The sequence below is a fragment of the Alosa alosa genome, chromosome 19, assembly GCF_017589495.1.
Source record: "Alosa alosa isolate M-15738 ecotype Scorff River chromosome 19, AALO_Geno_1.1, whole genome shotgun sequence".
In the NCBI taxonomy this organism is placed as follows: domain Eukaryota; kingdom Metazoa; phylum Chordata; class Actinopteri; order Clupeiformes; family Clupeidae; genus Alosa; species Alosa alosa.
Window position 1 is genome coordinate 23750748 of NC_063207.1, and position 12062 is coordinate 23762809.

A 12062-nucleotide genomic window follows, 5' to 3' on the forward strand; every position below is an offset into this window, starting at 1 on the left:
CAGGGGGGATGCGGGAGCACGAGAGCTGAACAGCTTTAGGGATGATGGACGCTGATTGCCACCATCCAGACCGCCCGAGCTCCTGTGGCTCTGGCGAACCTGGCAAGCGCATCCATCACGCCGCTGACATCCTCTCCACACCTCTCCTGTTTTACAGAAACACAATTCCCATCTGTTGTGCTTTGTATATCTCTGCCCTACTTGTAGCTGAGTCTGTTGCCTTTTTCCGTTTTGTGATTTATTAGTGAGATATAATCTTGAAATATGACCGCGTCATAAATTTACTCTGGTAAATAAACACCTTGAGTGTACAACAATTTTGTTCTTAAACTGAACCTAAGACACATGGTTTGTGAAAAGGATTGTGGCCTGCTTTTTGAATTCACAAATGCCCAGGCAGAGCAAGTAGCTTCCTGATGATATTGTCCCAGTACCCATCCAGCCTGTGCAGTGCCCCAGGTAGCAGCGGCGTCTGCCTGTAATAAGGTCCCGCTCAGCCCACGGCCAAGACCCAGGAGGGGGATCCACTGGGAGCCAGTCAGCTGACTGGCTCACACTAGCAGAGCTGTGTGCTGAGTTGCCTGGCAATAGGGAAACAAGGATTGACCTTGTTTCGGCACCAAAAGTGAGTGCAGATTCTCAAGGCATGCTAAACCTGGATATGCGTCATTCTCATGTCTGGATTCTGGATTCTCATCATCTTGCAACAGTTTAGAGTCACAGTCTGGTTATTTGTTTTAAGTTTGTCGTGAGGCGTTTTCACACTGAAGAGACTTTTTGTAGTTCCCATAACGTTTGCAGATTTGCACTGTATGGAACTGGGGGCGATTGCAGTTCCTATAACTGCAGTTTATTTGAACTCCTGGTAGGGTCTTGTCCCTGAACATAGGAATGCACATTGCGAGGTAGCATTAATATGCATTTTTGAATTGGTGTTTTTTTTTCTTCACGCGGTGCTGGGTCAGAAGACTTTTGTAAGTTGGTCATAAAGCACATGGATCTCGAGGGTGTGAGGTGAGTCAGTCTGGAGGAGAAAATGATCTAGTGGTCATGTTCTGGTGAATCAGCAGCAGTAAGACTGTGCTGTTGCAGAACAGATTTCTTTCATTTTTATCTTGTTCAAAGCAGACTGTGGTCATGGCGGGGGTTCTAGATTTGTCATGTGGAGGAACACATCAAGAGAGGAAATGAGACTCTTGAACTTGGAGACAGTTCTCTTTTTATTAGGGGAGAGTTTGTAACATACTGACTTTGTTAGTGGTTGAAGTGGACATTCTGGTCCCACTGTAGGATGAGCGTGATTGGGTGGCGTTCCCCTGTTAGCTCAGTGAACAGGCACCCGGTCCATTTGAGGCCCAGGACAAAAGGGCCATGGTTTGAATGAGTGCATGATGCACGGTCAATTAAGCCACAGAGCTACGGAAGTGTGCTATGGGCAGAGGGGATTAAAACTGCCTGGCTCTGATGGATATGAAACCTAAGCATGGCACATTACTCACACTGCAGCCATCCTCCATATGAGGAATTAACTATACAAATGGTGGTGTATTTTTAGGATGGCTATGTGTCTCGGCCTCTTTGCTGCTTGCAATCCCCTCTGGGTCTTGAGCCTTTGACGTGTAAGGTCTGGCAGTGGAACATCCTGTTATGCTTCCCTTTCCTTTGTCCTCCTTTCTGACTCCGGTCACCTGGCTATTGTTTTCGTTGGTCAAAGAAACATGTGGGAATCATTTATTTTCCACGATTGGTAAGGATTCAACTATGGAATGCCCTCCATCCTGTATGATGTCCCTGGATATCACCTTTTCCCTCTTCGACAGAAGACCCCTCCAGAAGATTGGTCTTGCTGTTAGATTTTACTGTTGGTGTTTTTAAAGCAGTAGTTTTGGTCTATAACTAGCAAGCTAGGCTAATTGCCTTAAAACATACAGAAACTTTGTCAACACCAATAACCGCGCACTGACAATGGCAGCTTGCTAGAATGCTGCTGGTGTCTTTGTGCGATTTAGTCTGCATTATTGTGTTGGGGAAAGCTTTTCTTACATTTTCATCGGGTTTCCAACCCTGACCACTAAACTACATATTGCACAGCCCAAGTGGATTGTGGGAATATTAGGTGTGTTTATCCGTCCTTCACATGACCATACCATCAAAATGAATTTGAAGATGATGCCAAAAAGGGATTTCCTATTAAAACATACTTCAAAAAATTATAATTTCTACATACTGGTGCTTAAAGCTCATACATAGATAAACCCATTCATTTCTCTGTAGATGACCTTCAAATAAGCACAAGATAAATCAAACTAGAATAGGACGCTGCCCTCGCACTCTTCGTTTCCCGACCTAAAGATGAATGAGACGGCGAAATTTAGAACATCGCCCAGTGGTGCCACTGGCCACTGGGGTCCCATTTTTTAGTGTGACGAGTCCGTTGTTTTGTCATCTTTTAGATTTCGGCCTGTCCTGCTGTTCTGCTTGCTGCTGGCGTTGCCGTGTTGCCCTTCACCCCACTGCTGTCTGTTGTAATATCAGTAGATTTTAAAGGTCAGCCTCTGTTTGTTGTGCCTGATCTCCGATAGAGAGGAGAGACTCAGAACCACAGGGGCCAGTGGACAGGACCGAGATAAAGTCTGGATAATAAACCAGTATGATCTGGATATGGATGTGGCTGGCATTTCCTGACCAGGTTTTTATGACTTAATGGGCAATTATTATGTAACAGTGTGATACATTCATTTGAACAGTGCCCTGCTCTATTCGCATTTTTTTTGGGTCAGGCAAGACCAGTATGGTGCTGGTGAGAGGTGTGGTTGGAGAGGTGGCATAGCTGACTGCGTTGTCTTTAGTGGGGAGCTCCTTAATGTCAGGAAACAGGCAGGCTCACAGTGATCACGTCATCATACAGTTTAGATTGAGATCGCAATGGGATGACACATGTGATGATGTACATCATGGCCATTTTAAGATGTCAGACATCAGCGGACTGATGGAGAAATCGCAGAACCGCGATTGATAAAGAAAACCAAAGTTCCCCTGATCAGGAAATACTTGCAAATTTGGTGTCACCATGTGGGTGGGCCCTATGACCATGTGGGTATGCCCTAGGGATCAATAAAGTATCCATCTATCCATCTATCCATCTATCCATCTATCCATCTATGACCCCAAAGTCTGACATGACTGGGCCTACGGTAAAAGAAGTGTGAAAAAGGCTGATCTATAATATGCTAATTGACATATCAGGCCTTGTTATTTTGCATAGTGGCCCACATTCATCCCATCTGTTTTTCTTTTGCAGGTATGCCTTACACTTCCTAGTCCAGAGTGGCGTCACATATGGAATCATGATCTTCGCTGGTCTGGAGCACATGCACAAGTGAGTGTCCGGAGTTCAGTTTTTTTCCGTAGGGGAGTCTGGAAGGTCTAATCAAAGCATCAAAGGTTAATGGTGCACAAAATCACTAGCCCTACGCATAAGCTGGTTCCACCTATTGGCTATCAACTTCTTAAACCTGATTGCTTGGCAGATAAGAGACTCATCACATGACTGTCTTTTCCATGTAGCCTATCAGCCTATCCTGATATTACTGTTTTAGAGATTCTGTACACCAGCAAATTAGAGTTGTCTCCCCCTCACAAATTATGTTCTGATTCATCTACTTTATTGGTTCTGTTGGGTCAATGTCCTATTGCCCTCATACAGAAGTATCGTGAGGTTGGCTCATTGTCTTGTGGTGTGACAAGTCCGTTGCTCTTTCCCCCCCTCCTCCTCTGAGGCAGTGTTGATGCTCATGACAGCTGAAGGGTTGGCCACTGCTGGCGCACATCAGCGATGATTACTCTCCATGTTGATTAGACACGCTGGCCCACAGCCCGTGTCAGCTGACACACACACACACACACACACACACACACACACACACACACACACACTGGTCTCCCCTCTCCTTCACCCCTGAGAAACTCTGTCTGTATTTGAGTTGTGTATTAGACTGTGAGCCGTAGAGACTGTCCCTTGCGGGGAATTCCCTGAATATAGCTCTGCTCTGCTCACCCCCATAACTACACCTAATACAAACATGAAATTGGCCAGAGCTGAAGTCATGAGGCCAATCATAACCAAATGAAAAGTTAATCTGCCACTGCCTTTTGTGTGTGTGTGTGTGTGTGTCTGTGTGTGTGTCTGTGTCTGTGTGTGTGCGCGTGACCTATGTGTTTCTCCCAGGGAAATGTAGATGCTGATGGGAGGTAGATGTGCAGGTGTTTTGACAGGTGAAGGAGGCATTACTGAGCTTAGCAGGAATTTAAATGAAAATGTTGTGGAAACACAGACCCAAATCCATTATGGCGTGTGTTTAGGGGTTTAGTGTGCCTGAGAATGTGTTCTTTTAAAATTTAGACAGGCTTACAGGTGTGTTTATTTGGGTAGAAAACTCCTTAAAAGCCTTAAAATAGTATAATACGTCACACACTGCACACAGTTGAATTTTAATACTTGAATGCACTCTGGTACCCCAATGAAAACAAATTACAGAACAAAGTCCCAAGGGTGTTCGTTCACAGAGATGGCATTTGTTAAATAGTTCAACAAGTTTTATTGCCAGTTGCAGACAGGGTCATATCTCCGGGTTATGCCTCTTGCTAACATTGTACTGTACCTGAAAGTGCGTGCTCCCCCAGAGTTCTGGTCAGAGTCTGTGTTTCGCAAAAGTTGGTTTGAAGTGTCCCTGTCAAAGTATGACAGGGTTGCAATGCAGTGTCAAGTTTCGAGGCCATCGGCCTTTACCATTTACATAACTGTGCAATTATCATGGCAGAAACATTTGCAAGTGTTTGACCTTTAACTCAACCTCCGCTGAGTGAGCAGAGACATTCAGTGCTTCCTCTCGTCTTCCATTGAGACCTTTTGAGCAAAAAGGTCCAAAGTCTCTACCTGTGTGTGTGTGTGTGTGTGTGTGTGTGTGTGTGTGTGTGTGTGTGTGTGTGTGTGTGTGTGTGTGTGTGTGTGTGTGTGTGTGTGTGTGTGTGTGCATGCAAACTTGTGTGCACTGCCAGTGTGTTTGTGTGTGCGCATGTGTGTGGTATGGTTAGTCACACAGTCACACACACACACACACACACACACAGAGCGTAGGCACAGGGATTGGGGACTGGGGGTGGTAGCTGTTGAAAGAGCAGCTGCTGCTCACTTCAGTTCCATCTGTGGGGGACGCTAGGAAGAGATGCCCCCTGCTGGAGCCCAGGTGTGCTCAATGAAACGGAGAGCCACGGCAATAATGCTAATGAAGCAACACAGGTGCTCTGCAGGCGTCTGTGTCGTCGGGTGTTTATACCGAATATCTGGGGTGGAGATGGCGAAGGAAAAGTAAAAGCCTTCGTTCATCCCAGTTTCAAGATTTTGTTTTGGCTTGTCACCAAGACTGTTCACAAGACTGACGTACTTGTCCAAACTCATAACCACTCACTTTTTATGGAAACATAAGCCTAATGTAATTTCAAGCATCCTGAATATCCTGAATGTCCTACCATACGTTTCATGGATTTCACAGGTTTGTTTCTTTGTTGTACTCCTTTTGGGTGTGATGCTTCCACTCCACAGGGATAAGGAAGTTGTAGACACACCCATTCCATGCCATGGGAAAGAGAGAGAGAGAGTGTGTGTGTGTGTGTAAGAAGGACAGTGTGCCTCCTCGGCTCTCAGAGGTAGTCACGCTCCTAATAGACCACGGAGCAAAGCGCAGCACCCATGAGGTAAAAGATTGCATAAAAAAGAGGTAGAGGAATAGAAGTGCAGAGAAAGTGTGTGTGTGTGTGTGTGTGTGTGCGTGCGTGTGTGTGTGTGCGTGCGTAAAGAGGGTCAGGTGGGTCCTTTTTTATTAGCCGATCTGACCTGGCAGCTACCCAGAGAGCCACAGAGCTTTCACTCTGATTAAAGGCACCAGGCATGTTTTGAAGTGTCGCTATTGTGCTGTGGGGGGGGGGGGGTCTTGAAAAGCTTCACACGTAACATCTCCCTCATCAGCCATGAAAGCAGCATGTGAGCATAATCAGGGGAGGATGTTTCTGATTAGTATCCTCCTTTTGTGACTGAAAGCCGTGAAAGGGTTAATACTTTTTCTTTTGGAGAGAAGTCTGGGCCCCATTCCAGCTGGCTGGAAGCTGGGCCTCTCCCCCTCTAATACTCTTCCCCCTCTGCCTCCTCCACCTCCCCACCACCCCTTTCTCCTCCTCTCTTCTCTCCTCCTCTCCTCTCTCCTCCTCTTTCTCCTCCCCCTCTCCTACTCATTCATCTTGTCTCCCTGCCTCTGTCCAGCCACTCCTCATGGCTACAATGGCGATTCCTTGTGTTGTAATACAGTACATGTAGCAGGTGCAAAAGCCACATAACAGTGAAACGGTCCAAACAGCCCTCCACAGAAATTAAACAGAGCATGACAAACGCTGAGGGAGAATATATAATTGTTTGCAGTAAGTCTTTTTGAATTTGATTCTGTGGAGATTTAGCTGGGCCCACCTTGTGCGTGCTACAGTTCTACCAACAATGCAGCTGCGAGTACACGCTGAAAAAGGAACCTGGTTGTTTGCCACTTGTGTTGCCCCTCTCTGTACAGTAACTCCACTTGTTCCCACTCTCTCTCTCACTGCCAGTGCTATATTAGAAAGATGATATTGTTTGCTCATTTCAGTCCAAGTAATAAACCAGTAGTGCATGTAGCTGCGTGTTAATCTGTCTTTTATGGCTGTAGGGGATATTTTTATATGGTGCCACTTCTGTCTGGAACCCTAGGCATTTTGTTGAACGTGTAAAACGAGAGCTGACAGAACCTTCTGGATGTACTGTAGCACTCTGCCCTTGTTTTGTACACAGACTACAGAGCTCCCCCTGCTGGTTGATGCTAATTTTACAACTGTGGCTTGTAGAATTCTGGCTTGTAGATCAGTTGTTGCATTCCGGATACAGCAACTTTGTTTGGATTGCTGGAAGACAAAGGCAATAAGTTCACCTGATGATTAATATGTTACACAGCAATTATTCACTCTCGCCGTCGCAGTAATGCTGCAGGGTCGAAAAGGGCTATCGATTGTCCAACCCTTGTGGCGCGCTGTAATGAAGGTGCCCCCCCCCCTCCCCCCCTCCCCTCCCCGACTGCACTGATTTCAATTACTGTGCCTAATCAAGTATGACTGCAAGCCAACGAGCACTTGTGCACGAACTAATGACCGAGCTAATTAGTGGAGATGAGCGTCACGAGCGATGGAACAACGCTTGTGACGAGACTGAGAAGAGGGGGAATGGAGAGGGAGGAGAAGAGGACGTGTAGACGAGAGGAAAGAAGATCTCTTGAGTCACGTCTTGTTAATCTGATTGTGAAATGAAACCAGAGGGGGGCATGTCCATCTGAGTTTCCCCACATGCACGCGGGTATTTTGCTTTGTATTTGTTTGTGCAGATGGTGCTGCGCTCTAGAGTGTTATGAGACATGTATTTGAACAGTGCACACAGAGGCACTGGAGTCAACATTCTACTCTTTTGGAATACTGAACATGTGGTTCTCTCTCTTTGCCAATCCATCTCTGACTGAAAGAGCAGCCCTGCTGCGGCCATTTGTCTTTCTCTTTGCGACGCTAATGATGTTGCAGGAGACGCCACCCTGGGATCTAGGGGTCTTTTCTAACTTGTTTCTGACAGAACCATTTCTCTCATGTCTATTTAGTGACATCAGTTCTCTAGTGTTGGATTTAATAGACCCTACTTCAGGGTTGTTCTTTCCATCTTTCTTTCTGACAAACCAAGATGTCTCTTCCAGTTATTCTATCTAAAGTAGCTCCTAATCCTAATGAAGTTGCTCCAGATAAACTGTTGATCAGGTGGAAAATTCAATTTGTTTAGATGACAAGTAACTTTGCTTAAATGCCAGCAATAAGGCAGCCTCAACTCAGGCTGACTGTTATTGCAGGTGTCTCATTTTGTAATCCACTCCAGTTGTCCCGCAGACAGACCCAGATGATGCCCTGGTGTGCAGACTCTCGCTTCGTTGCTCCATATGGAACAGGGAAGAATCAAAGAGGCTCTGTCGCTAACAAGCCAAGATCCTACTGTATTCTGTTTGACATGCGTAGGCTAGGCAGCAGAGCAGGCTTGGGAGGGGGCCACACGTGCTCCTTGTGCGTTGTGGGAGTGTGCCATCGTGGGGCACGCTCAGCTCTGTGCCCAGCCAATGTGCTCCTGAGTGGCATACCAGGCTGTAAAGAAGCGTAATTGTTTCTTGTAGGACTCATCTTAAAGGTCCTAAAACAAGCACAGTCCATTGATTCCCCCCACCCCTTTTTTTTGCAAGGAATCGATTTATTTTTTTCTTTGCCAGGATTGCACTCTACCCCATGCTGTGGAGTGGAGTGTGTGTGTGTGTGTGTGTGTGTGTGTGTGTGTGTGTGTGTGTATATACACTCTGCTGCCAATTTATTAGTTACACAGACTTCCTAACATCAGTCCATCAGTTCCACGAAGGTTGTAATATTCAGTATTTGTTTAAAATCATTGACCAATCACCATCAAGACTTGATGATACTGTTTCTGATGCTGTTGATGCCAATGCTGCTGATGCTGTTGAGGTGCATTGGACTTGGGGAAGATTGGAAGTGTTTCTATGATTTTGACCATCCTATTCCAATCAGTGAAGCTAGGTCTCGTTCACAGAAACACCTTTGTGTTTACTAAAACCTCCAGACTACAACCTCCAAAATGATCACACAGATGAATCAACTATTGTGTGTGGTTGTCTGCCACACATCAAAGTCATACATGTTCACAGTAGAAAGATTGCAGAACTTGATGTTAGTAGTGGTAGCTAATGTGTAGCGAAGTAGTGGCAGGTTATTTTGAAGCATAATTGACTCATTCATTGGATCATTGGGACCATTTAAGTTGGGTTTCAGTGGATAAAAATTAAGACAAAGATGAAAATGTTGAGCTTTTTTGTCAAATGCCTCTAGTTCAGCATCTCTCCCTGTGAAACTATAATGCATGTTATGGCAGACATAGTGTGTGTGTGTGTCTGTCTGTCTGTCTGTCTGTCTGTCTGTGGCAGGAAGATATTTGATCAACCATGCAAACACATGCTCTACAGATGGTTGGGAGACATGACTGTGACAGAAGGACAAATAGGTCACACCTGTGTGCGTGTGTTTTTGATGACAATATTCATCCACCACAGACACAAAACACTCATTAAAGCTGTTTCATCAGTCTTGAAATCCAGTTTCAGACAGATGATTATGATTTTGAAGTCTGTAGTTTTGACTGTGATGGCCTAGAAATGACAGCTGGTGTATGATTAAAAGGGAGGACCTTTCTGGTTTCTTGTATATAGTTCACTGTACTTGATATTCCTTTGTGACAATCTGTTACTTGATTAATTACAGTGCATGAAAATGCACTGTTCTGTTATCCGAAGTCTTCTTCTTCTTCTTCTTCTTCTTCTTCTTCTTCTTCTTCTTCTTCTTCCCACCAAATTTCTGCGTCTAATTCAGCTTTAACCGTTTAACGTTGAAACTTTGTTCAAACTTTGTAACGTAGGTCTTGAAAAGGACATTTGAGGAATGTATTTTTCACTTTTGTAAACTTCATACTTTTTGAGATATTAACAAAATACAAGCTTATTTTTCCCCATAGACTTTGCATTAGCACTGACATCACAATGGACTAATTAACTTGATTTGCACCTGTATCAACTTCCAGCTGCTCACTACTAGGACCCATCAAAGGGCCAGTTAAACTGATTGCACCTGTATCAACTGCTTTCTGCTTAACTAGGCCAACTCTCTCTGTGTCTCTCCAGTCTAGAAGGATATAAGGCACATTCCATCCAACTTTCTATCCATTCATCCTCTTCAAACCATCACTCATCCACCCATTAAACTATCCATCAACATCCATTAAACAATCTGCCTATCAACATCCATTCAACTTTCTGTCTATCAACATCCATTACACTATGGTCCAATATCTACATTCAACTTTTAAACTATATACTCTGTCTCCGGCTTTAAGCATACAATCTGGCTCTCTTAAGACTACTATTTCCTCTGCCCACAACTGTTTCAAAATAAATTTCCTCACTACACTACAATAATTCACTAGTAAATAATTTAACTATTTAAACTACTCAACTATTTAACTGTTCAGCCATTTCAACTGTCAGTTGTTATCAACTATGACTCCTGCCAACTGTTTCCAAATAAAAGTTTGTTTGGCATTTTATGTTAATACAGTATGTTTATATTTTCATGCACTGGTAATTTCCTTGAAATTACATTTATAAGGTGCAGTTTGGTCCAAGTATCAGGATACTATTTTTTTCACCCCATTCTTTTCAGTCAAGTTGAGAAGATGTATCACCAGTTGACCCAATAACTCTGAGATGGTGGTCATTGACTCATTGCTGATGCTATGGTTTACTATAATTAAGTTTTTGATATAGGAAGTCCTAATGTTCCTCTTCAGAGTGCTAAAAAACAACTCCAGATCTTCTTTTCAGTTTTAGTGAGTCTGTTCCTGCCATTCAACTCTGGACAAGCTGGGAAAGGATGATCGTCATTGCTGCACTCGGTGCTCCTTCAGTGAACTCGGTGAGCCCGAGTCCACGTCCAAACCTCTGCACATTCTCCCTTTACTGTACTGAAGAATGGGGACCCTTCATGGCCGGGTGTCCGGGCACGCATTGCACTCGGTCGTTCCCTTGTCAAGGCCTTCAGTGTCTTGGCTGGACAGGCACTGCTCTGAATGCAGCTGAATGGCATGGAGGATCGTTGCAGTGTTAGGCCCGCTTTGTCAGAGACAGAGGGAGGGCCTGGGCACCCACCCCCCTGAGCAATCATCGGCGCGCTCCAGCAGGAAATCTTCAATGGCACGGTTCATCCCTGGGCGAGCCGTCCACCCCACATAAGCACATTCGCACAGCGCGGTCCATTCAGAACCTCAATACAGGCAGTGTTTGCTGGGGAGTAGGAGGCAAGAGGTCGCTGCAACTGTTTGCAGCTGTTCATCAGCATTGGTCAAGACCGCTAGGATCTGCTCCCACCTCCCCAGAAACGCTCCAAACAAGCCTCTTTTTGGGGGCCGTGAATAACATTAATATTACACACACTTTTATTCTATCTGCAGCAAGAGGTTGTACAGGAGTGAAAGAAATGCTATGCAGACAAATCATTCTCTGAAGAACAGCAAAGCAAAGGGCTCCTCTGCTGAGGCCCAGTATCTCATTTCTCTTTCTCAGCGTGTGAGAAATTGTAATCCAGATTTGAGATCTTCTGCCTCTCCCTGCATGTTTCCCCACATCTGAGCAAGTGTTTCTGTGACTCCTCCAGCTTTTTAAATGGATTTCCTCTCTCAGATGTAACCTTGTTCTCAATAGACTCTGTGCTGTTTTATGTGGATTTGGATCTCCCCGGCTGTTATCAGAGTAACCCCTCAGCCAGAGACGGCAAGCTCTCACCCTTTGAGGTGTACAAATGAACGACGGCATAGACAGATCCATTTATGAGTCCCCTCTTCATTCACCACAGCTTTCTCTTCGGTGGAGACAAATGCTAACAGAGCACGATGCAGATGGCGCTGTATCATCAGGGAGGCATTGTTTCATTTTGGTGTGAAAGCACCCCACCCCCCTCCCACGATTTGGGCCCTTTGTTTTCATTTCCTGGATTGACATTGCATGTAGATTCTTTCTCTCTCAGTCTTTGTTCAATACTTTCTTTTGCATCATTCAGCTTTCAGACATGACACACCACTATAGAATGCCTTAGACTGAAAACAAAAATGCGTCAGAAAGCAAGGAGATCTTATTCTTATTCGAATAAGAATAAGTTCTGTATTGTGGTAAACCATATTTCCCTACTCAGCTGCCTCTGCGCCAACTGTACCAGCTGTGTTTCCTCCCTGCCAACCTTCCCTCCTGCATCCCCCAGGTGTTGGATGGTGAAAGTAGGGTTGGGCGATGTCGCCTAAATTGGAATTTGAATTTAAATTGGCATGATGTCGTGTGTGTGTGTGTGGGGGT

General features: G+C 45.0%; 1 protein-coding gene across 1 annotated transcript in view; it reads left to right on the forward strand.

Annotated features, from left to right (window-relative positions):
- Positions 1-12062, forward strand: part of mboat2a (membrane bound O-acyltransferase domain containing 2a) — a 59021-nt gene that overhangs the window by 29138 nt on the left and 17821 nt on the right. Inside the window, exon 3 of the mRNA XM_048227928.1 lies at positions 3302-3379. Within this exon, the coding sequence (XP_048083885.1) occupies positions 3302-3379 (78 nt within the window). The remainder of the gene's footprint in view (positions 1-3301; positions 3380-12062) is intronic.